Below are 25,291 nucleotides of genomic sequence, written 5' to 3'. Positions count from 1 at the left end.
ATATGTGAGGTTTATGTTACATTCGTCCAAAAACATTTTCTGTGACAGCAACTGTAGTGTTTGATGGTTATGACAAGTTAACCACTAAAGAGGAAGAGCGAAGGCGGCGTTCTGCAGGGAGGTCTTCCACCGATATTTCAATAGCTGCTAACAATGTTGTTACATCGACGCAAATGGACTTTCTGAGGAATGGCCATAACAAAAATGGGCTCATCAAATTATTAGTAACTTATTTTCTAACTTCAGGTCATCACGCAATTCAGTGCTCAGGAGATGCTGATACCACTATAGCAGCTATTGCTCTTCAGTATTCAACAAGCTGTTGTGTAAAAGTAATAGCTACTGATACAGACATCCTTGCGATGTTGACTGCGAGGTTAGAAGATGCACACATTGAAATTGTCCATCCACCCTCAAGCAAGACAACAGGAAAGATTTACAGTATATCAGCTATTCAGCAGGACATTGGTGAAATGAAAAACTATGTTTTGTTTTGTCATGTTATGTCAAGTTACGATACAACTGAATTAATATTTTTCGCACAGCAGTCGTGATATGCAGATTTCGACACTTACGCCCTCATTTCCTTAAAAAAGTATGAAGCCGGCATCTGAGAGATGGGGACTTTTTAGGATCAATTTTTAACACCCAAAGTAACGTCTGTGCCAAATTTAAAACCTGCATTATTTTTATTTCTGGTAAAATGCTATAGTCAATATTAACCTAAATTGCTCAAAAACCCATTGTTGTGCAGTAGTTCCTTGTAATCCCTAATATGTCAGTCAATTATTATCGCATAGGGTAGAGTGGGAGAATTCCGATCACTTAAGCAAGATTGTCCATATTATGACAATTTGTTACGGAATGGAGGTGTAAAACAGAATATATATTCTCCTATATTATGACTTGACTTGTGGGTATTAGAAATAAAGAAATTGTTATTGGTTTGGGAAAAAAAAATTTTTAATAAGTCATATGTTTAGTCGGAATTACCCCGACGTTTGGGTAATTCCGATCATTTATATTCACCAATATATTTAAATTATTTTGGACATATGGCTGTCACTTAACTAATACTTAAAGCACAAATAAATGCATAGCACACTACAAGCAAATGAATTAAAATATTTTGTGTGAAAAAAAAATTGTTCAGACAAAATAAAAATTATGTAAATTATAGCTGATAAAATCAACTCTTAAGTGATTGGTATTTATGACTTCCAATAGTCACAAATATAATTGTCTGGTGAATCAAAACCAGTGCACTCTGCATGAGCCCACTCTGAACACGAAGTGCACCTATACCAAAGTTCATTGTCATGTCCTTCATCTCCACAAAGAATGCAAAAGTCTTTGGCATTGCTTATTGTTGGTTCTATGTCATCACAAGGATCAGCAACTGCATCATCTTCTGAGGAACTAACTGGAAGTATCTTTTTATGACTGTTTCTTTTTTGGCCGGGAATCTGGGCCTAATTCTCCATGAAGTCCTTTCTTCTTTCTTATTCGAACTTTTTTTTTTTGCAACAGCCCTTTTTGCCCTAGCATCTTCAAGACATTTATTTTGCGGAGTTGAAGTTAGGATCTGAGAATGCAATTTTTTTCTTCTAGGCCTTGTCTTTGACTCTATTGCGACCCGAGAAATTATTTTTGGCACTGGAGCCACATCCTGGAAAGAACACGAAGGACCAGCACAACTGGAATGTGTAAAATCCATATTGGGCGAGACAATTCTGTTCCCAGTAGTTGAACTTGAAATAAAATGAGAAGTGACAGTGGTAACATTTTCAATTCCTCCTTCTATGATAGACCTATCCACTCTTGCAGGTTACTGGGAAAGAATTCCTCTTCAGAAAAAATATCTGGATCTAGAGGGAAAATTTCAGTTTTCCGAAAACCATTGACTGCCTTCTCAATTGTTGCTACCTTCATAAACGCAATGTTAAAGAGTCCTGAAAGTTCATCTGGACTGAGTTTTTCGTGGGGATGATTTACCATCCATCTTCTGCATGCTTCGTGGTAGGCCTTCTTCAGCGGTGCATAGAAAGCAACATCCAAAGGCTGGATTCAATGGGATGTTTGTGGAGGCAGAGACAGCATGATTATTCCATTGTGATGACAAAATTCATATGACTCGTGAGATATGTGGCTGGAATGGTTGTCCAGAACAAGCAATACTGGATTGTTAGGATCTGGTTTACAAAAGGCACTGAAATGTTTTAGCCATGCTAAAAATAGTTCCTCGTTTATCCAGCCTGACTTCGAACACTGATACAAAGAACCTGGGGGACCATCTGTGATTTCGGCACTTACGCCCTTATTGCCTTAAAAAGTATGAAGCCGGCATCTGAGAGATGGGGACTTTTTAGGATCAATTTTTAACACCCAAAGGAACGTCTGTGCCAAATTTCAAACTTTTTTTTTTTTTTTTTTTTTTTTAGGTTTGCTCGATTTTTCCCCTAAAATGCCTGGGCTATATGTTTTGGGTGGTAAATAAACCTGCACATGTGTAGATCTAATTTACTATTCACTGTTATTTAGAATGCGTTTCTATATTAACTTGCGGTAAATTATACTATCTTGTTTTTACTTGTAAAATTAACTCTGTTTATTTTTGCACCTTACATAATATATCTTTGAAACTTGTAACTTAAGTTACTTTGCCCATACGTTTATTTCAATCAGTTTTCGTGTATTTAATAAAATGTAGAAGTAACTTTTAAATACATCTTTCATTGTGTGAAAAACGCTAGGCGTTAGTTATTCGCGCGACAATTTTTCACCCAGTGTAGGCCGACTTGTTTACTTGGAAAGGAGGGCTCCCTCCCCGGCAGACTTCTCTCTCCTGCCCTGGGGGTGCCGCACAGCTAGTACGACTTTCATGCTCCATATTATGTCTGTTGTACTTTTTAACAGATTAAAGCGGCTTAGCCCACCCATTCACGTTAGTTTATACAGTTTACATTTATTTTTGATAAATGTTTCGTTGGGTGCATGGTTACACGATTTGTTGATTAAGTTCTGTAAAGTTACAATTACGCCTAACAAAAGCTGTATGTAAAAATTTGTTAGAGACTTGACAATGACTGTTATTGTTGTTATTATTATTAGGTACGTATAAAGTCTTAATAACAGCTTCAAATTATTATTGTTATGATTATGTATATCGTCATAATAACAGCTTCATATTCTAATGTTAAATGCATAATTATTTTAAAAAAAAATCTTTTTGTAACAAACATTCTACAGGCGTAGGTAGTTTCGAAGTAACTATTCTTCTGGAAATATTTTTGAAACTTCTATAAAATCCTAGAGCATTTTAAGAACTTTATGTAGCTGACATAAATGCCTATCTGTTCGCCAATCTTCAAAAAGGATTGGTGTAACATATTCTCATATTACATGAAGCGAAAATATTTTGAATGTTTTTAACTTAATGTCTTAAAGATATTCATAATATGTCTACTAAGGTAGTCATTAAATTATTTTTGATTTTCAAACACTGTTTTATATATCTTACACTAATGTCATATAATTTTTTTTCGGACAAAGGTTTAAGATAATCTTAAGATTGTTATTAATAAATTCCAACGAAATTGATACTAAAAAATTTACTTTCTTTTTAAATTTCGAACCCTGTTTTTATGTTAATAGTTAGTTTCATCAAATATTATTTAAACCAATTGTTTTAGATAAAACTTAGGAATTTTTACAATAAATTATATTTAATTTGATAGTAAAAGTATTTAAAGAAAGTAATGTATTTTTGTTTTTCTACCCTTGTTATTTCCAGCCCTTGAAGTATTGGTTTGTATTATCAAAAATTGTTTCAAACTAAAGTTTTAAGTAACATTATATGATTAACAAACAATTTGAACGGATTTGAAAGTGCACCACTAAGGGAGTTATGAATTTTTTTTATTCTGCCCCTTATTTTTTTAACCCCTTGTAGCAATAGTACTTCCAATCAATTTTATTGTTTCAGACAAAGGTTTTTGATAAAAATTATAAGGTTTACCAACAACTTGAAGAATGTTATATTGTAACTAATGAGAGTTATGAGTTTTTTTTTAATTCTACCCCTTATTTTTTCAACCCCTTGCAGTAATGGATGTTCCGATCGAAAATTGTTTAGACAAAAGTTTTAGATAAAAATTATATGATTGATACACAATTCGTACGAATTCTATGTTGTACCTACGAAGGAAGTTATGATTTTTGCCACCAACCCTTGTTTTTTCAACCCCTTGAAGTTGTGGTTGGTCGTATAAAAATTTATTTCAGATGAAAGATGTACTGAATACTTTAAGGTTTCACGATAAAGGGATTTATGAGTGTACATGGTGCATTATGATTTTTTTTAATTCAACACCTTTATTTTTTCCACCCCCTGCAACAATGGTTCGACATATAAAAAATAATTTCAGACAAAAGTTTTAGATAAAAATTATAAAATTTACTAACAATTATAACGATTTTGATGGTGTACTTACTGAGGGTGTTATGAAATATATATATTTCTTAATTTTTATCGTTATTTTATTTACTACATTACTGCAATGGTTCGTCTAATCAAAAATTGTTCCAGACAAAAGTTTATATAGAAATTATAAGAAAAATACATAATTAGTACAAATTTGATGCCTTACCTACGAACACAGTTATGATTTTTTTTGTCCGCCAACCCTTGTTTTTTCAACCCCTTGGAGATACCGTCGGTCGTATCAAAAACTTATTCAGAGAAAATATTTTGGCATTACTCCTAAGAATTTTAATAAATTCAAAAGATGTGATATTTTCCATATTGCGTGATTTAGAACGATTTTTCTGTTTTTGAAAAAACCTTCCCCATTTCTACCCCTTTCTTCGGATATTGCTCATTAACGAACTCGATCGAGATTTTCCACATTTAGATTTTCTATATTAGTTTGGAATTGATTTGAGAAAAATTAGGACAGTTATCGCGTCCACAAGAAAGTGATATATATATACACATATGTATAAATATACAAGCTTTTGAGTTGACGATGGTTTTGGGGTCTATGGACCATGAAACGAAAAACTATGTAAAAAGAATTCCGGAAGTCGCACCTTCGTAACGGCTACAATAGGTAGTACCTATTTCTTTGAAATCTACCTAAAATACGTAGGTATTAAAATTCTTCTATGCTAATGCACAAAGCTGTTTCGAATTGCTGGCTCCCTTGAGTCACGCGGGACAATTCATATGCTCCTGGGGTTCTCCTGAAACAGTAAAATCTGCAGCTGTGTACATCAATTTAATTTTACCAAAAGAAATGCATTTACCAGTGGTGATTCTACTTTGTTTCTAATTTCATTTTTGGTCAATGTTACTGCAGAAAATATTCTTTCAGTTGCTGCGTATGAATGAGGCAAGCATAGCATGGCTTTAATAAACACTGTTATAGAAGGGAACATTTGGTCTCCTACAGCATTTTTCATTCCAAAAACTGTATTCCAAAAATCCATTATATTTCTTCTCTACTGTAACTTATAGGTAGCTATATTGTGTGTAGGTGTTGACACTGCATTAATAATTCAATTATTAACTTAATTTGATTGTTAGGTAAAAAGTGTAGGACTAGGCTATATGTATGTACAAATCCTTATTTTACTTAAAAAACACAATAAACATTTATTCAACACAACACAGTACACTATAATGACACAAGGATTTCCAACAATAAAATATTAGAATTTTTCTTCCTAAATTTATATATTAAAATTATTATTTATATGAATATAATATCACGGATGAGTCAGAAGTAGATGATGTACACCCAGGACAATACGTTGAGCACTATTAGATAGAACTCCAGTCAACAATACAATATATGAAAAGAAACAGGAAATCGATTAGGAAATATTCACAACATAAAATTAGTGTTATAAATTAAATTAATCATATATCATTTCCAGAGGTAAATACAATTTTTGGGTTATGTCAAGTGGCTTTAACTTGGTTTGTTCAAATTTCTATTACAGATGTTGTTGACAGCTTTTAAACATGAATGCATGTAGTTAATTGGCATTTAGACTGAGCATAAATAATAACAATCAAACGAAATAGTATGGTAAGAAAATAAATAAATAGTACTTAAAATAAAATCTGTGTGGGTCATTGTTACCGCACACCATAAATTCGTCGTCTTTCTTCAGTGCTTCAACAGTCTTTAATAAACGCCATTCCCTATCCAGGTTATCGAAATATTTTTCTTCAATAACATTAAGAAAACATTTGGCAAGTGGCATTATACTGTGATTGTCATCTGATTTATACTTTTCTGGACTCAGCAAGGCTAAACCTTTTAGAACAGAGTCATTAAAATTTATTTGTTTTAAAACTTGGCTCCAAAATACAACATAGAAGGCCAAACAATTAACTTTCAATAGTGTTAACCTACATCACTTGGTCTAACTATGCTCTTATCTAATCCCATCAAAAAGAGCTTCCACTCTCGCTCCTAGATAAACTTTGCTTATGTCTAAAACTGGCCGTTGTCAGCTGTATTTTCTTTTTCAATTGGATTATTTGAAACATATTGATGTTTCATGTAAGATTTCATTGTCAGTTTCATTTTTTCTCCCACCGATGAAACCAGAACATGAAAACGATATTAGTACATTGATAATCTAAATTTAAATTAATTATTACTGTCGACAGAATAAAAGCCAGGAACAAAAAATATGACTTAATTAATGCCGAACGACCGAATTGAGTTCCTGACCTGACTCGTCGTCGTCAACTGAAAAATTAGATTCCCTTCCACTCCTGTGTGTGTTTGAATAACACTTAATAATAAAACAATTTAGTGTAAACATAATATTATATTCAAGGCAAAAAACTCGAAAAAGTACTAGCTGGGGACACCCTGATTGTGTCTGAGAGTTGGCGTACTTATGTTGTTCTTCTCCTGGTCACGTTCCCTTTCCCCTCTAGCTACCGGCCAATGGCAGCGAGGGGGCGGGGCTAGCAGTGATTCTGACACACTTTTCTCTGATACGGTCTAATGACCATACGGTCAAGCGGTGTCGCCCCACTAGCGACCTTCCCCCACCCTGCTTCGGGTACTGTTGTGTATAGTCTTTTGTAACAAAAAATTAATTAACTGATAATAAATACCACATTAAAATCAGTTGCATTTTTCAGAAGAAGTAAGCGGAAATAAAAACAAACGCGTACAGCGACACTGTTTTATAGATATTATATAGAGATAAAAGCTTCCTTGAGTAGATACACAAGAATAAATGGTAAATACACCTACACTACATAATTAAATCACTACACCCGTGCGAAGCAGGGCAGGATAGCTAGTAATTCCACAAAAAACGTTTCAGTAACAGTAAGTAGTAGGTTACTGACGAACAGTAGGTAGTAGGTTACTGAGAGTAACAGTAGGTAAGAAGCAACTTCTGCTGCTGCCCTGAAGATGGAGGCTGCAACGCACTCCGAAACGTCAGAAAGAACTTCCATTGTGACGCGGCTAGAACCCAGAAGACAAGAACATTTATTAAAATGTTTCTAGTTGATTTGATTACTTAATGTATTTAAGTAAATTCTTGCTTATTGCCATAATGTTCCTGATTTGTTATGAAGTCGCTTGAAGTCTCGATTATCAGTGACTCCGACATCTTATCATGTTTATCATCGGCCAAACATTATTACATTTGCAAGAGGAATTACCTCACAAAATGTGCCAGCCAATTTCAAACTTACCATACATAGTTTATCAAATACAGACACAAATGCAGACTTATTAGTACCTATAAATAAACACATGATCTTTATACAAGCATTCATTTTTCAATTATTGTTTTTATACATTCTAGATAAAATGGCTTCTTACATTAAGTACTGGTTGAAATACACTCAGCCGAGTTAACACTGATATTGCAATTATCTTTTATTTAAATGTAAATACGAATAATGTTAAAGGAATATATCGCACATATCTATCGAATATTGGATTATTTCATATATACAATTTTGAGACTGAATCTCTCCCCACACAGTGCTGAAATAGCAAGTTAGAACACATCAAACGTATACTTAGTGCAAAATGAAACCTTTCTTACAAGCAGAAACACTTTCCCAAAATGTACATGTTAATAATTTATGCAAAACTTGATACAACGATTTTATCTTTAGTGAAATTCTATCACATGCAATGTAGTAAGCACATAACTAATAAGTTACACTATCGCACTGAAAATGTATGTATGTAGTTAAGAACTGAACAATGCATAAAATGACATACCCAAAAACAATACAGCTATATCATGCGTTTGTACTAAAGAATCAAATGCAAACGTCTTGTAAAGTTCAGGTGAGTGTAACATGTGGTATATTTATAATGACTTACATGAGACGATTTCATTATGAATAGTGATAAATCATATTCAAAAACACAAATTTTTTTCTTGTCTTCTTTGATTCGGGTTCATCATTGTTGGCAATAGCTTGTACACTTTTATTTCTTCTGGAATTTGATGGTTTCTTGACACTAAGTTTGTGTTGTCTTGCAGCAAATTCGTTCATAGCCTTCCTTTGTAATATAGTCAAGATCTCGTATGGGCAACGACCGCGGTCGTCGCGGGTCTACAAGTTCTGGCAGCATACAGTTTAAGTAAAACTTTGTCAATTGCTGATCCATTTGATCCTTCCAGAACAGATAATCTCTGTCAATACGTGTGGTTTTAATTCCATTTGGAGTCCAGAGCCCGAAGATGCAGTAATTACGCCTTGTCACATGAAGTTGCCCTTGAACTTGGTAGAAAAAATGGTGATTCTTATTAATGTCTGTAACAGATTTTTTTTGTCTCGAGATATGTTCCAAAATGTGCATTTCCTTTTAAGAATTAACTCATCAGGACTTAGAACTTCTGGCTTTACTCCAGAAGATGGACATTTTACTTCCACGATACGATCTCTTTCAATCAGTCCATCTGGGCTGGCCCCTAGAAATTGTATTTCTTCATCAACAAACAGTCCACATGCCTTTACTTGTACATCACAAGTCTCTTCCAGATTTTTCACTACCTCTTTTTCGTGATCTCTAACCCATATCATAGCATCTGTATCGAAATCCTCATACAACAATGTAGCCACCAATTTTTGGCATGAAGTATGTGGTTTACGCCTACAAATAGTGCCAAAATTAGAAGATGTCAACAATTTTCTCCTAGTTTATTTCCACAGGCCGCACTCCCTTTGTAAAAGGGTACCATTCTGCAGTTCCTAACGCTCTTCAAATGTAGAGGGTAAGGATTTAAAAAATCCTTCCTTAGCTAGGTTGTAACCTTCGTAAGTCATGTCTGGTTTTTGAGATTGGGGACTTTCAAAGGGAAACCTTGAGGATTTAGAGCTGTAGGTGGTAATCTTGCGCACATACTGGGTTATTAACATTTTGAGATTACAAGTGAATATAATGTCATATGTTGAGCGGACATAGGACTGAATTGTATATTTAGTTGTGAAGCCCTTTCATAGCAAACATTATATAAAAGCTATATTCAAGTTAAAATCTCTTAAATATGCTTTTATGGTATTAAAATGACATTAATTTGTGTAGCATAGGGTAGTAACATGTTATTATTATTGGTGACTGTAAGATATGGATGGACGCTGTGATAGTGTGAGTATGCGGAATTCCCCCGACCTCATATAAATATTTACTACACCTTCACGGTTGTACTGAAATAAGCTAAATGAGTATAGTTTCAGGTACATTGCGTATATATTACATTGATTTATAAGTTCTTTATTTATATTTAGCTCTCCGACTATTCCACGTTTTCCTTGTTTTTCTCGATGATGGACACAATGATTCAGCCACCTTGAAATAATTTTTTCTGTGTTTTGTTTTCAGATAGAATTCCTGAATAACTTTTCATTGAAAACCAAATTTTTTAACAGCCATTTGCTCTGATTTTTGTAATGACTCCCAACATAGATATTGGTGGAAAGTGTGTCTCATATTGTACATGTACACATGAGCATGTGTGTGTTCCCTATCTCTCTCTAAAGCTATCAAGTGTACATAATGGGAGTGCGTCGTTTGCCCTACAGGCGTTTGCCCTAAACGCATTTTCAAAGCATATTCTCGCAGTCCTTATTCCAAACAGGCGTTTGCCCTAAAAGCGTTTGCCCTAAAGGCGTTTGTCCTAAAGTCGTTTGCCCTACAGGTGTTTGCCCTACAGGCGTTTGCCCTAAAGGCGTTTGCACAAAATGTTTGATAATCACATTCGGACCAAGCTCCGGCATTTGCCCTAAAGGCGTTTGCCCTAAAATAAGTTTTTCGACAGTCGTTTGCCCTACAGGCGTTTGCCCTACAGGCGTTTGCCCTAAAAGTTTGCGAATTTTCAATAATCCGAAAATAAATGCTTGCCGGCGTTTGCCCTAAAGGCATTTGCCCTAAAGTCGTTTGCCCTACAGGAGTTTGTCCTACGAACCTTTTCGAAGATAGATGTCCTAACGTTTGTCGCCCCTGTTGACAAATATTGGAACCATTCTCCAAATGAGTACAAAGTACAAAATTCAAAAATTAGATGGCAGCACATACGGTTTGCTTTCCCAAAGTTGAAGTCTAAGAATGCAGCTGGTAATTGAACCTTACAACAGATGGTGCGCCAATCTCAGTGACTGGATTGTGTTTTTTAAATCATTTTTTAACACAGAGGTTGATCATGTAATATGTTCCATGGTGGGGGGGGGGGGGGGGGAGTGTTAACTAGCGAACAAATTAACTTAATTTAATATTGCTGCTATATATAAAAACAAGCGTTAACGAAAGTAGCTTACAAAATTTTATTATCCTTGCCTGCTGGAATTTTCACTTAAAGTTGTCCTAAAAAACGATGACCCTAAAATAATTTAAGGCAGAGGATTATGCATATGCATTTATAAAAACATTTTTAGTGTTTAAAAGTTACTGTTAAAATAGCCTCCGAGACCTTCATGCCTATTTTCAATTTTTATATAATATGTGCCTAACTGAATCTGTCGTTTTATTAATATGTTTGTAGAATGCGGTGAAAATACTTCCATCGAGAGAGTGCATATTTTGCTAATTCGCCCAGATCATCTATAGCTTAACCCCTAATAAGTTTTATGGGAACAAGTGAAGTAGGTATAATAAAAGACTGATTTAATGTGTGACAGCCAATGAAATGTACAACTTTTCAAAATGCATTTAATCATATCATCCATATTGCCACAATATTTGAATGAATGTCATAGGTATGAGTGTAAACTAGGAACGATTTTGATATGTCGTGGAATGTACAATAATGAATTACGTAAAAGTATAATACACAAAGAAAGATCATTAAATATAACTCTGTTTCATATGCTAATGAATCAGCATATTCGCAAAAAAAAAGTGCAATTTTAGTTAACATATTTTCAAAACAATTAAACAAACAGAATTTACTGGAAAATATGTTATTCATAACTTAGTAGGAGCAAGTGACGTCTATTCACCATCACCTATGTTTAATAAATAAATACGTTATTTGTTATTTTTGTTTTGTCTCATTGCTATGTACATGCTGTGCTGAAAGACTATTACTTCTAGATTTCAATGACAGTTTTTCTTGAGCGCGCGGTGTATGCCATGTCTACGTGTCGTCTTTGAAATCGTACAAATGACTTGTAATTTTTATTAGTTTAGTTTCATATTTTGACATGGTTAATGAATCAAAACAAAACATCAATTTGTATACAACCTCAGTACACATAACATGGTAATTGTATGGTTTCTCAGCCGTATTTATAGTTATATGCGATTACGTAATGGAAAAGGTGTTTTCGTGTATGCTGCTGAAAGAATTCACTCCTTAAAATTTTATTTATGTGCTATGTGATAAATGCCCCATTGTGATACTTATGTAGGCCCTACCCAGCAGCCTAGTATCGTGAGCTGGGGCGGTTTAGCATTGAGCTTGAAACCATTGTCAACAAATCCCACTCGCAGAAAGCAGTTTTTATTTCGTTCTTATTCATGGACACTATTACTAAAATTATTTATTACCGCGAATTGTAATTTTTTTATAAGTATACATAAAGGTTTTTAATTTTTTAATAAGACATTTTTTTGTGACAGATATCTCAAAGAAAACAAAACCAGTAATTCGGTAGAATTCTATACGAGCCTCGTTGCCAAATTTAATGGACGCAAAATAATAAATTACCTACACATAGACACAGCGTAAATGTTACATGGCAGGACAAGATTCAAGAAAGGTTTAGCTTGGGAGAAGAGTCCTTTAAAAAAAATGTCAGGTAGGAGCCCTGGTTCAATACACAAGAAAGTCATTCGTAAAAAGATTCGACACTGCACAACTCGGCGTAAACTGGCTTACCAAGAAGATAGTCGGATGAAACTAAAACGGCGTGAACTCCAATCGACTAAACCAAATGTTAACTATGGATCCTCATCAGGGCAAGCTACGGATGTACAAGGGTGTGATCTTCCTGAAAATGAACTATTAAGTAAGTGTGAACATCACATCGCGTCACTGCAAGTCACTTTGGAAGAAGGAAGGAATATTGTGTAACAAACAAATATGCATACAATCCCGCAAGGAAAGTCGTTCTGTGTGCGGTGGACTAAAGTCACATTATTATTATTGAGAAATACCATTACATATCTTCATTATTTTATTTTGGGAATATAAGTGGAATCCACTATGGGAATATGGGAAATATTAAGGATAAATTCAGGGTTTTCTTTCGCTTAAAACAGAGCGAACAGCCAACTCTGGAAAGGCAGCCCATCAGGATTATACAAACTGTATGCGTACAAGGAAAAAACCTGAAAGGCGGCCTTTCCGATGGGGCACAATTCAGGGTTTTCTTTCGCTTAAAACAGAGCGAACAGCCAACTCTGGAAAGGCAGCCCATCAGGATTTTACGAACTGTATGCGTACAAAGAAAAAACCTGAAAGGCGGCCTTTCCGATGGGGCACAATTCAGGGTTTTCTTTCGCTTAAAACAGAGCGAACAGCCAACTCTGGAAAGGCAGCCCATCAGGATTTTACGAACTGTATGCGTACAAGGAAAAACCTGAAAGGCGGCCTTTCCGATGGGGCGAAATTCAGGGTTTTCTTTCGCTTAAAACAGAGCGAACAGCCAACTCTGAAAAGGCAGCCCATCAGGATTTTACGAACTGTATGCGTACAAGGAAAAACCTGAAAGGCGGCCTTTCCGATGGGGCGAAATTCAGGGTTTTCTTTCGCTTAAAACAGAGCGAACAGCCAACTCTGGAAAGGCAGCCCATCAGGATTATACAAACTGTATGCGTACAAGGAAAAAACCTGAAAGGCGGCCTTTCCGATGGGGCACAATTCAGGGTTTTCTTTCGCTTAAAACAGAGCGAACAGCCAACTCTGGAAAGGCAGCCCATCAGGATTTTACGAACTGTATGCGTACAAAGAAAAAACCTGAAAGGCGGCCTTTCCGATGGGGAACAATTCAGGGTTTTCTTTCGCTTAAAACAGAGCGAACAGCCAACTCTGGAAAGGCAGCCCATCAGGATTTTACGAACTGTATGCGTACAAGGAAAAACCGGAAAGGCGGCCTTTCCGATGGGGCGAAATTCAGGGTTTTCTTTCGCTTAAAACAGAGCGAACAGCCAACTCTGGAAAGGCAGCCCATCAGGATTTTACGGACTGTATGCGTACAAGGAAAAAACCTGAAAGGCGGCCTTTCCGATGGGGCACAATTCAGGGTTTTCTTTCGCTTAAAACAAGGCGAACAGCCAACTCTGGAAAGGCAGCCCATCAGGATTTTACGGACTGTATGCGTACAAGGAAAAAACCTGAAAGGCGGCCTTTCCGATGGGGCACAATTCAGGGTTTTCTTTCGCTTAAAACAAGGCGAACAGCCAACTCTGGAAAGGCAGCCCATCAGGATTTTACGAACTGTATGCGTACAAGGAAAAACCTGAAAGGCGGCCTTTCCGATGGGGCGAAATTCAGGGTTTTCTTTCGCTTAAAACAGAGCGAACAGCCAACTCTGGAAAGGCAGCCCATCAGGATTATACAAACTGTATGCGTACAAGGAAAAAACCTGAAAGGCGCCCTTTCCAATGGGGCGCAATTCAGCGTCCCCAAATACGCAATCCATGGTGGCTCGTATTTTGTCGGCCATGGATTTGGATGTGTCCAGCCAGATGACCAGAAGCTGGCACAGAGGGCCGATGGCGCTCTGCAGTCGGGCGTCTCCACGAATGGCTTCGTGGGAGTAGATGACCGCCTGGATGTCCCCGAGCTGCGGCGCCGGTGCGCTGGTGGGGGGTTTCGGCTGGGCAGTTGGCAGCTCTGGTGCTGCGTCAACAGCCATGGCAGCCTCAGGTGCGGCCTGCGGCTGTGCGGGAGCTGGCGTCCTCTTCGTCGGTGTTGGAGCTGGCTTGGTGGCTGCCAGCTTGTTCTGGGCAGGCTGTCGGGGCCTGTCCTGGGCGGGGCGTGGGGGCTTTCCTTGGCCATTTTTGTGGCCCGTGGGGTTCTTCTTGAACCTCTTCTTCCTCTGCCACGGGTTGTTGGCAAGCACTGGGTAGTCCAGCTCATTGTGGCTGGGCTCCCAGTGCTGCTGTAGGGGCGCAAACCGGCTCCCACTGGCCTGCGCCAGATAGTCGCCGAAGCACGGCGGCGGTGGGCCCCAGGGGTTGTGTCGTGGGGGGCGTGGTGCCCCTGTGGTGCCCGCTGTTGAGGTGGCTGGGGCTGGTCCGTGGCGCGCATGTTGTCGCGCATGTCGCGGCGGGACTACTGCTCCCGCTTCTTACGCTCTTGGGGGGGAAGGTGCCTCCGCGTCTCCTTCTTGTAGGCACTGCACCCTTTGAAGTTGGCGCAGTGCTGCTCGGTACAGTGGGCACACTTCTTGTGCTCTTGTTTGCCCCCGTTCGGGCAGTCGGTGGCGCTGTGCGGGCCGCTGCACCATCGGCAGACTGGTGCCGCACTGCAGCCCTTGCCGACGTGATTAAAACGCTGGCAGTTGCTGCACTGCGCCGGGCCCTTCGGACATCGGTAATCGTCTACGCGAATCCGCATTCCTGCGAACTCGCGCAGATCCTGTATGCGAGCCGTGTCGCACGATTGCGGGACCTCGATGACGAGGGCGTCGCACTTTTCCCGCCGCTGCCTGTTTTCCAGGAACCAGTGGTTCTGGACAGGCAGGTTTAGTGCGGCGAAATCCTCCTGCAGGAAGTCCGTCGACATGTGTCGGTGGACGCCGCGCAGCACGAATTTCTTCGGCACTTCGTGCTGTTGCAAGAGCACCGAATGCTGTGCCCCAATGGCCTGAAGGGCCTTAATTTCACGTGCGTAGTCCGCGATGGAGGCGGTGTGCACCATGAGTTAGAGGTGGGTCGAAAAGTATCAACCTGATACTTTGGCACTGATACGCGCCTGTATCAGGAACGGCAAACGAGTACACTTGAAAAGTATCAGGTACTTTCGTATCAGTTCAGAATTCGCCTGGAACAACACCACGGCCAATGTGCGCAGAACCCGATCGCAGATGACGGTCACTTGGGCGGAGCTTGTAAAAGGGGAGGGAGCAGGAACGACGAATAAGGGATAAAGAAGAGAAATAATGTAGGGGAGGAAGCGCAGGGAAAGGCGTTGAAGGAGAGGCGCAAAGCGAAATTGTTACGAGTTGTTTGGTTATTGTCCCACATCAAAGTACGCTCAGAGCGCAGTGCGTGCACAGACTCGTTCAATAATAAAACTAATGAAATTTTAATATTAAAAAGTACATTAATACAAGATATAATATTTATATTTGTGCACCTAACAGCTATGAAAATGCAAATAAATTCTCAGTTGACACTAATAACAGATGTAATCAACATTAGGACTTTTTTTCCCGAAAACAATTAGTAACTAGTGTTTTCATACATTAAAAGATTACGATTTTATAAAAAATTAAAAATTAAAAAAACACATATATGTACATTAGTGAGCATACTATATCAATGTTTACGTTTCAAATGTTTCTTCAGATTAGTCGATGATGATTTATAACTCAGTTTTTGTTTACACAAATTACAATTAGCAAACTCATTATTTTCCGTAAAAAAATTCCACACAAATGAAGTCTTTTTCGTGCACTTATCCATTCCTTATTTCACTATAAAGATACTAACTACAAAGCATGACAGCCCGCAACAATGTACATGGTCATACACGGCCAGGACGAACTGCAGTGAATGTTGAACTGATTGATACTGGCTGTATCAGGCGGGCATGAGAGTAACAGAGGTAGAGAATTACCGGGCGTGATAAATAATGTATCAGATTCTCCTTCCGGTCGCACGGTCTGCGTACGCGGAGTTTTGCTGCTTCCTGGGACCGTCTGATACAGAAGTATCAGAGACTTGTTACATTACTGTATCAGTATCAGGTTGGAACAGATACCGAAAATTGCTGTAACAACCCACCTCTACCATGAGTTCGTGTTTACCGCGGTTGATACATGTAAAACACTCGGTGAGAGCGTTTTTCAGCGCATGGTAGGGATGGGGAATATTTACTGTACCGGTGACTTTGTCACTGCGACTGCAATGTCACGTGTCACGGTGGTGACTTTAGCTATAAGTAACAGGGCCAATGTCACGTCTCTTCGCGCTTGTCGCTGCGATGCGTGTCACGGGTCACGTGTCGCTACGAGTGTGTCATCGCGGTGCCAGTCGCTGCGGCGTGGGTCGCAGGTCGCTAAGAGTAACGGCGCGGTTGGCATGTCACGGGTCACGTGTCACTGCAGAGCGTGTCACTGGCGCAAGTCGCTGCGGGCGTGTCACTGCGGTGCGAGTCACAGGTCCCTAAGAGTAACGGCGCCGGGAAATTAATGGTGACTTGCCGCAGCAGCAACACGTGACACACGAGTACTTTCTCGGCGAGGTATGCGACACTGGTGTGTCCAGTTACTCTGTTCAAAATCATTAAATGATTCACAAATTTTGTGAATCTGAACTAAATGTTATTGTCCAAATTTAAAAAAAAAAAGCCAAACAAACACTGTTAATTCGGTGCAGTAGAATATTGCCAAGTTTTCGTGTTTTGCGTATTATTAAAAAATGTGATGATTAATGTTATATTTTAATAAAAATTATTTATCAATAATATAGAAGATATTTATTTCATTTGTAAAAATGCATAGTTAATAATTCCAATAAACTATGAACTAATTTGGTTTATCAATACGTTTTTTTTTCCTAACCTAACTAATTACTAAGTGTATTTGGGAGGGGTCTGGGTAGGGAAGACTCTAAGTGCGTCTCAGGCCGAAGCCTATACGCTCTAAGCATGCAGGTTATGAACCATGCAGGAGAGGAAGCATGCATCATGTGCTAGGAGGGGATTGGCCAGCCATGGCAACGTTTTAGCCATGACTAACTCCCCTCACTGACTATTCTAAGTTAAAACTAGATAAGTTGGGCCCAGGTAAAACCTGCATAGACACAGGGAAAACCCTGGGCACTGACATGCGGGATGCAAAATTTAATGCATTAATTACAAGCAGGTTGGTGACAGGAAACAGAAGGATGGTTCTGGAAGAAGAGTTGGACAGAGTAGAAAGACTACTAAGCAAATGGGCGGGAGCTTGGACATTTTGTCCGCATTTAGTTTGGTGGCACTGGTTGTTTCGGGGGCGACTTTAGTTGTTTCCCACCAGGCTGCCGGCCAGCCTAGACTAAGTTAGAAGGGGAAAAAATTTGTGTGCGCTGTTGAATTTAAACTAATGTAAAGTAACATTAAATTAACCTAAAATAAACATTAAAGATTATGTTCCTGCGGTAGCTTAATTTAATCGTGCTTTTTCGCGAGCTGATGCATTGAGCCAGCACTCAGGAGTGGATATAGCCTCAGATTGACCGAAGTCGGTTAGGGAAATAATCCAGTCCTTCATCGCGAGGCTCCAGCCTCAGCATCTACGCATTCGTAGGCTACGGAGTGTGTATCAATATTCATTGCTGGATGTTTATGTCCTTCAGCTTTACAAATTGGTCAGTGAGAAACCATTATAATACACTGTTATACATCATATCACAGTACACTGCATATTATTAACTAAATATTTACAACTCTTATATAAATTATATGACGGATAATTAGTTTCAGAGATCCATTGTGGCAAAGGTACAATAATTACTTAGTCTGTTTGTTCATAAATCGGTTGTCCCCATTTATGGACGTTTTCTGCACTAACGTCCCATAGAGGTGCCAGGTAGGAGATATGTTTAATGTCTTTCAGAGGGGGGTCTCTTCCTAAAGGGGGCGGGTTTACTGGTCGAGGTCTGAATAAGTGATAAGACAGCTTTTTAATATGAAAGACTATTTAATGCTCTTCAATATTAGTATTAGTGTTTTGATAACATTCCCAGTCGAAATTATTATCCACAGTCGGGGTTTAGTATTTTTTTTTTTTTTCATTTTTCTATAGAGTAGTCACTCTGCTAGCAAATTCTTTATCGCGAAAATGTATAAACATGTATAAGGCAACTCTGTAGCAGTATAAAAAATTGAAATTCAATTATGTTGCAAAGCTACTTTCCCTAAAAAAAATGAAAAAAATCTAAATTTAATTGTTTTTAAAATTACTTTCATGTTTACCAACCTTGGTCTAATAGTGAATTTTGTTTTAATGAGCATTGAAGTTATATACATTAGTAATACTGTACAATTGGTAATTGGTTGGTTCTTAGCTACTTTCAAAATATTTCAGAATAGTATATACGGTACATTTGGTTTGGTTAATTACATGAAAACTACTATGAAATAATTTAAGTGGTAGATTAGGAATCGCTTAATTTAAATGTACCTCACCTAACCTAACATAACTACTGATTCAAATACTAATGCCAGTATTCCAAGACACACAAATAAGGGTTTAGGTTTTGAATATGCTACACCTGTACCCTAACAGTATTCCAAGTGCACGATGTACTGCAACATGTTATTTGTTTTGAAAAATTAAGTATTATTATTTATAATTTATTTATTGTTTGCTCTATGTCTAATATGTGATTTATTTTCAGAAATGGTAAATTATTTTTATGTATATGTATGAGAATGTGACTCTATGGACTTATTAGGACACTTTGAAATTGTATATTGTTGAGACATCTCTAAGGAGTAATTGAACTTGTAAGACGATAAACGGTAAAGTCAACGCCGTTATTTTGTAATATAAATTATTATTTCAATAATTTTTTTATTTAAATTTTACGTGAAATTTTGTAATCCGCCGGTTGTTGCGTGCGGATTTCACGTTTTATTAAGTATTTTATTTAACTGATTTTGGTTTTCGGCCAATCACAGCCCGCCATTTGAAGTTAAGTTAACTGGCTTAATTTAAGAAGCTAGAGAGAGAGTTCTATAATGGCCAGCTAAGAAAGCTGAAGTTCGTGATGTCGGCGATAATAAATCATACAATTTAGCTAATTAGCGGTATGCATCCCGAACCGAGGATGGATAATTATGTATCTTAGGGAGTCTAGATACGAATTTAGGCTTTATCTAGAAAGATAAAGGGCCTAGGAGTGTAAAACGTGAGTAATTAAAAAGTGCAAAAATTTGTTTCCTCCACTACATGCACATCGTCACGTAACTCCCGTTTATCGTCACATCGCCGTCTAAAACTATTATAAACAGTATATTTTGAAGTTGACGTCCCCAGGGCCCTCAGCCCCTTCCCGGTCCCCGAATAATGTCAGGAATGTGAATCAATTTAAATTGCCCGGCTAATCCAGCAAGTAGGGAGGGGTTCAGGCCTGTAATGGCCGGGACCAGAAATTGAGGAGAAAAGGTTCGGAATGATTGAGGAACGTGGAAACCAGGTTGAAATTAGGTATAGTTCGCTAATTGTTCGTAAGCTGGTTTATTGCAGCTGATCCGCCTTTGCCCTATCCGCACCTGTCCCGTGGTAACGGTAACACCCGCTTTCCGTTGTACCGTAAAAACATTAAACAACCGAAAACTCCCGACTGTAAACGTAGTTCGACGAATTACGTAAGACTCACGAACGATACTGGTCGAAAACGCAAGTCTGCACGTGGTCGCGGACGCGGAAAATCGCGGAGCGCGGAGACGCAGGTCCGCACTCCGTGGCAGCCAAGTGGTGGAGGAGGGGAAGTCGGTACGAACGAGACCGCGCGCTCGCCACGGCCCAGGTGCGGCCTCTACATCGCTACACAAGAACCCTAATGAACATAACACTATTAACAACGCAATATTTACACATATACAATAGTTGTCCGTCTTTGAGCGGTCTTTAACATAAACACTATAAGGCGCACTCGGGTGCATTCTGACAGTGATCACTGCACTGCACTGTCTGATTGGGGGGGTTACAGGTACACGGCGATGGGCAGGAACGGCCTCTAGCATAGGAGGGCACGACGACTGTCGTCAAAGTAATTTGACATTATCTACGATATAACTGATATTTTGATACGAATTTAATTATTTTTACACACTATTACATCAACTCAGAGGTCCTACAGAAAGAGAGACTCTGAGCTCTACCGACTATATTTTGAACCTTACTAGCCGAGGAAATTAATTAAGATCCCTAAAACAACGAATAAAAAAACTTTAATTTCGCTGAACTCCAATTAAAGACTTTTGTTTATGAATTAAATGTGCGCATCGTAACTCCTGATGATTGGAATCCATGTGTGATCTGTGATGTCAAGGACCAGTTAGGAATTTGAACATAATAAGTAACTAAATAAATATTATTAATAAGAGAAAATTTTAAACCATTTTTCATTTCAATAAATAATGATATATTTTAATTGTGAGTCTTGTGTTATGTTATTTCTAATTTCATTTATCCTAGTGTACGTCTATGTATATTTGTGCTTTTATTAAATTAGCACCTAACTGTGGCCTAGATAATATCAACACATACCATCGGAGAGCCACACAAATAATATTGATTTTCACACAGTTTAACACAGCCCAACATGTTATATTTTGGGAAGCCTACATTTCACAAAGGGTTGAGGACCACCCCGAACATGCCCGAAGACTTCACCTTCGGCCAACTTCGTGACTTTGTTTTTATTTTCATAACAGCACGACCATGTTGGTGGATATCAAAAACACTTATTAATAATAATTGTGAGGTTAAGTGTTTAATTCATAGAAAGAAAGTGCATATTTAGTAATAATCTTAAGATTATTATTCACTGTTATATTACAAGTATTCGTAATGTTCAGGATCTTTCAGCAAGCATCATGTACCTCGGGATCAAGTGAAAAACTTGGATAACTGAACTTTAACTAACTTTCAGATTTGCGTGTAAATTAAGAGATATGTATCATCATTTAGTTCATATTTTCTCTCTACAGGTTTTAAAGTTTAGCCTAGGTTGACGTAATTTTTTTCGTATCACGTGTCCAAATTGATCCCTTGGTTTTGTGGTACAAGATGCTTGCTGTTTTAATTTGTTACGTCGAAAGAGTATGGACATAACAAATACTAGAACATCACAAGACAAACAAATTATCTCAGGTGTTGTGAAATAATTTCTTTTGTAACTGTTTTACATTCATATATAAATTGTAATAACACAAGTTAGTATGCCCATGTTCTTTCAATGTACCAAATCAAAACATCAAGCAAAATGTACCACAGGAACAATGTATACAAGATCATGCCTTCTGGATCAAGGGATGAATTTGAATATGTTATACGGAACTTTTACCAATTTCACTTTCGGGACAAGTATGTATCACAATATCATTATCACATTAATGATGACATTAACATGGCACATTTATGTCATTACCATTTCTGCATTATTATGTGACTAGCATGATTATATGGGGGTTTTAGTTTGGGAGTATTCTAATGCTTGTTTTGCACAAAATATGTTTGTGTATTAAACTAGCTTTCTGGTAACGTATTTTATGCTATGGCCATGCTTATTCTAGATTTAGAACATACCTAGTACAGTATATATTTTACCTGTGGTATCATATTCTAAACTTAAGAACAAGCCCTACCTGTACTAGTATAATAGAACACCATACTGAAGATATATTACATTTCATTATTATTTCTCAAGATATATATCTGATGTAACAGAAGCATATGGATGTCCTCCGTCCAAAAGTTTTTTTCCTAGTGTTTGTACTTTAAGAACGTACAGGTATGTGTGAATGCACAGGTATTATAATGTAAGCTTTAAACTTTGATTACTTGCTAACCTGTAGAAATTTAAAGTCTGTTTTCAGGATAAATTCAGGGCTATGACTAGTGTCAAAAAAAGTTTTTGTCTAATTTTTTTTTAGTTTGTGGAAAAGCCACAACGTAAGATTATTACCCACCTCTCTCCTAACAGCAAATAAAATGCACAGAGTAATTGTATTGTTTTGCGGCTTTTAAATGAATAAAGAAAAAATTCTGAAAAACTTTTTCTCACATCCTGACATGTATCGAAATATTTCCCAAGAGAATGTTGAGGTACTTTAAGTTGTTTATCGTTTTTAAAACTGCACAAGATTTTATTAAGTTTGTTTTAATCAACAAAAGTAAGAAGAGTAAAAATTATAACTTTTTTTTTTTACTTCCTGATATGTTTTTCAGTCATTACCCAAGAGAGCAATACTTGCAGCAAGAAACACATAACTCCATATGTGACAAAATCTGATTATGAGGCCCTTGTTTTTATTGAAGCAAGCTTTTTGCAAGCACAGCAGGGACTCGCACATGGCGGCACTTGCGATATCGCAATCATGAATGTTAAAACTATAAAACTATTGGTAGACTGCTTGATGTAACACAGTGCTGTCTTACAAAATGATTCCAAAGCATTTCAGGAAGCAAAAGGTATTTTGTAATTTTTATTTTCTTGTTTGCAAAAAATCTGATAAACTGTAAAATTACAATGAACACAAAACACTACTACTTAATTACTTTAAAATTTTATAAAATCATAATAAACCACCTACTTTTCTGGCTGCTTGTCTTAAGTTTACACAAAAAATATTTACTGTTCTGCCATTAATCTCACTTAGTGTTGCAGCATACAGTATCGCAAAATGCAGTCACTACTACAATCACCACACGTTTATATTCTATACATCTACCTGAGAAACATTAAGAGCTAAGTGCTGTTAACTTTTGTTACCATTTGTATTTATAAGCAGTAGTAGTTTTTTTTTTAATTAATGTGTGTAGGTGCTAATTTTGCCATTGCATTAAATCACCCAAACACTCTTTGTGATGTAGGTATACGATATTTCCAATTTTTTATGTAACTGAATGTTTGACAAATATTAAAAACAAAAAAAAAATATTGAAAGCTGTGAATACATGAAGAACAGTATACATTTAAATAAGATAGGCCTACCAAAACTATTGAGCTTATCAAATTATACATATACTTACCAAATGAAATGTGTTGACCATCTGGTGTGTATCATGTTGCCATGAATATTATTTTTCTGCTATATAGTTTCTGTTAAATACTATGTATTACTTTATTGCTCTACAGTTTCTGTTATGGACTTTGTCTCCAGATTGCCATTTATATGACTTATTCTCTACATTCTCAGTACTTGTAATTGTTTCTGTTTGTTGCAGGTATGTAAGGAAATTAGAAAATGAGCTGAAACATTAAACTCTTTGGACACTCCGTAGAAAGGAAGAATTATTTTCTGTTTAATGCTGGCATGTGAAGACATTAGAACATTTTTTCTTGTAGATTAAATTCTTTGGACATTCAATGAAAATGAATTATTTTGTGAATTTTTGTTATAATAGTGCTTTTTTTATTTCACTTAGAATTTTATTTCATTGCCGGTTAATTGTTAGTAACTAAGAAAGTGAAATAAATTTTTTTTTTGGAGAAATAAAGAGTATTTTTTACAACCTTATATTTCATGATTGTCTATCTTCAAAACTTACCAAACTTGGGTGATTCATATGGAAAAAATAATGCTGTCATTTAAAGGAAAGAAAAGTGTAAACATTTTTGCTGAACGTTCATAATAAATAATTTTACCTTTTGACATGTCAGTTATCTTTAAAACACATTGTAGTTATTAGTATGTACAAGAAAGAAAGTGCAAGATTTTATGCCTTTAAAATATTAGTGTTTAAATATTCAATGTGTCTTCGTTTTTTTCATTCCACAGCACATAAATGAATTTTTTTTATAAAGTGAACATATAAATTTTAATGTAACATGTAACCTTTTATGTGGTATCGCTTTCAAGATACATTCACCCACTGTGTTGGTACATATCAAGTAAACCAACGAACAATTAGGAAAGCTACAATGATAGGGTTTTTTATACAGGAATGTTACGGATAAAATAATACAATGGAAAGAGATTACTGTGGACACAAAAAAAATTTAATATTTATGTTTTTTTTTTCATAAAAAAAATATTCTTTAGTGACAATCTAGGCTGCAAATGTCTCATACATTACTGAATTTCTATACTGAGCATTACCAACACAGAGCTTACACAGTAATATTTCCTCTTTACATTATACCATCAGGTGACACTACAAAGTCTCATAACATGCTATTGTTTTAAACAACCTCAGTATGTACCTTTATGGACAATTACTTTTATGGTGAGAAACATAATGTAGTAATTTGTGCATAAAATAATTGTTTATATAATTTACTTAAAAGTCATGCAGTATAGCTGCACAGTATGAACCTCACAAATATAATGAAACCAGTTTTTAGTGAATGACCACAATATTAACTCTCAGCATTTTCACACACATGTCTTGAAATATTGTGGTAAATGTTTTATAGACTTTCTCACCTCTAAATCTTTTTTCTCTCGTTACCCACACATCCCTGGGTCATCTTTGCGGAGCCGGGCTTATCCCAACCGCCTTAGATTTAACCCTGCCACGTGACCACGCCGCAGGGTCGACAATTATGGAACTCGCTGACTCCAGAGGTAAGCGTTTTAATTTAATGTAGCCGTGCATATGTCTGCTGGCCCAAACAAAGACATTAAAGCACTTGTAGATTCACGGCTCGTAGAGCCTGTTCAAGTCGTAATTCAAAAACTTACGGGTATGGCCGACTCCATGCAAATCCCCAATAAGACTGCTGTTAGATGTAACGTAAGCACATAATGAAGCAATCAGAAACTTTTGTCAGGGTAAAGTATAAGGTATAACGCATAGTGTAACACCGCAATGCATAGCATGCCAATAAATGCGAGAACAAATTGACAGTGATTTCCAGTGCCCCCTTACCTAAGTTAGGCATCAGCCAACCATGCT

At 37.1% G+C, this 25,291-nt stretch overlaps 1 protein-coding gene across 2 annotated transcripts in view; it reads left to right on the top strand.

Moving 5' to 3' along the window:
- Positions 1 to 24,197, top strand: part of LOC134537912 (gastrula zinc finger protein XlCGF26.1-like) — a 155,362-nt gene extending 131,165 nt beyond the window's left edge. Inside the window, exons 1-2 of one of the 2 annotated variants that reach the window (XR_010076069.1) lie at positions 21,037 to 21,754; positions 23,618 to 24,197. Coding sequence is in view for 1 of the 2 variants with exons in the window: in XM_063378865.1 (XP_063234935.1) it covers positions 23,618 to 23,641 (24 nt within the window). In the remaining variant the exon portion in view is untranslated. Of the gene's footprint in view, positions 1 to 21,036; positions 21,755 to 23,617 lie in introns of those variants that run through there. The other variant, XM_063378865.1, reaches the window with a different exon arrangement.
- The last annotated feature ends 1,094 nt before the right edge of the window (positions 24,198 to 25,291 follow it).

This window comes from Bacillus rossius, chromosome 12 (assembly GCF_032445375.1).
Source record: "Bacillus rossius redtenbacheri isolate Brsri chromosome 12, Brsri_v3, whole genome shotgun sequence".
Classification (NCBI taxonomy): domain Eukaryota; kingdom Metazoa; phylum Arthropoda; class Insecta; order Phasmatodea; family Bacillidae; genus Bacillus; species Bacillus rossius.
This window is presented reverse-complemented; position numbering and strand designations above follow the sequence as displayed.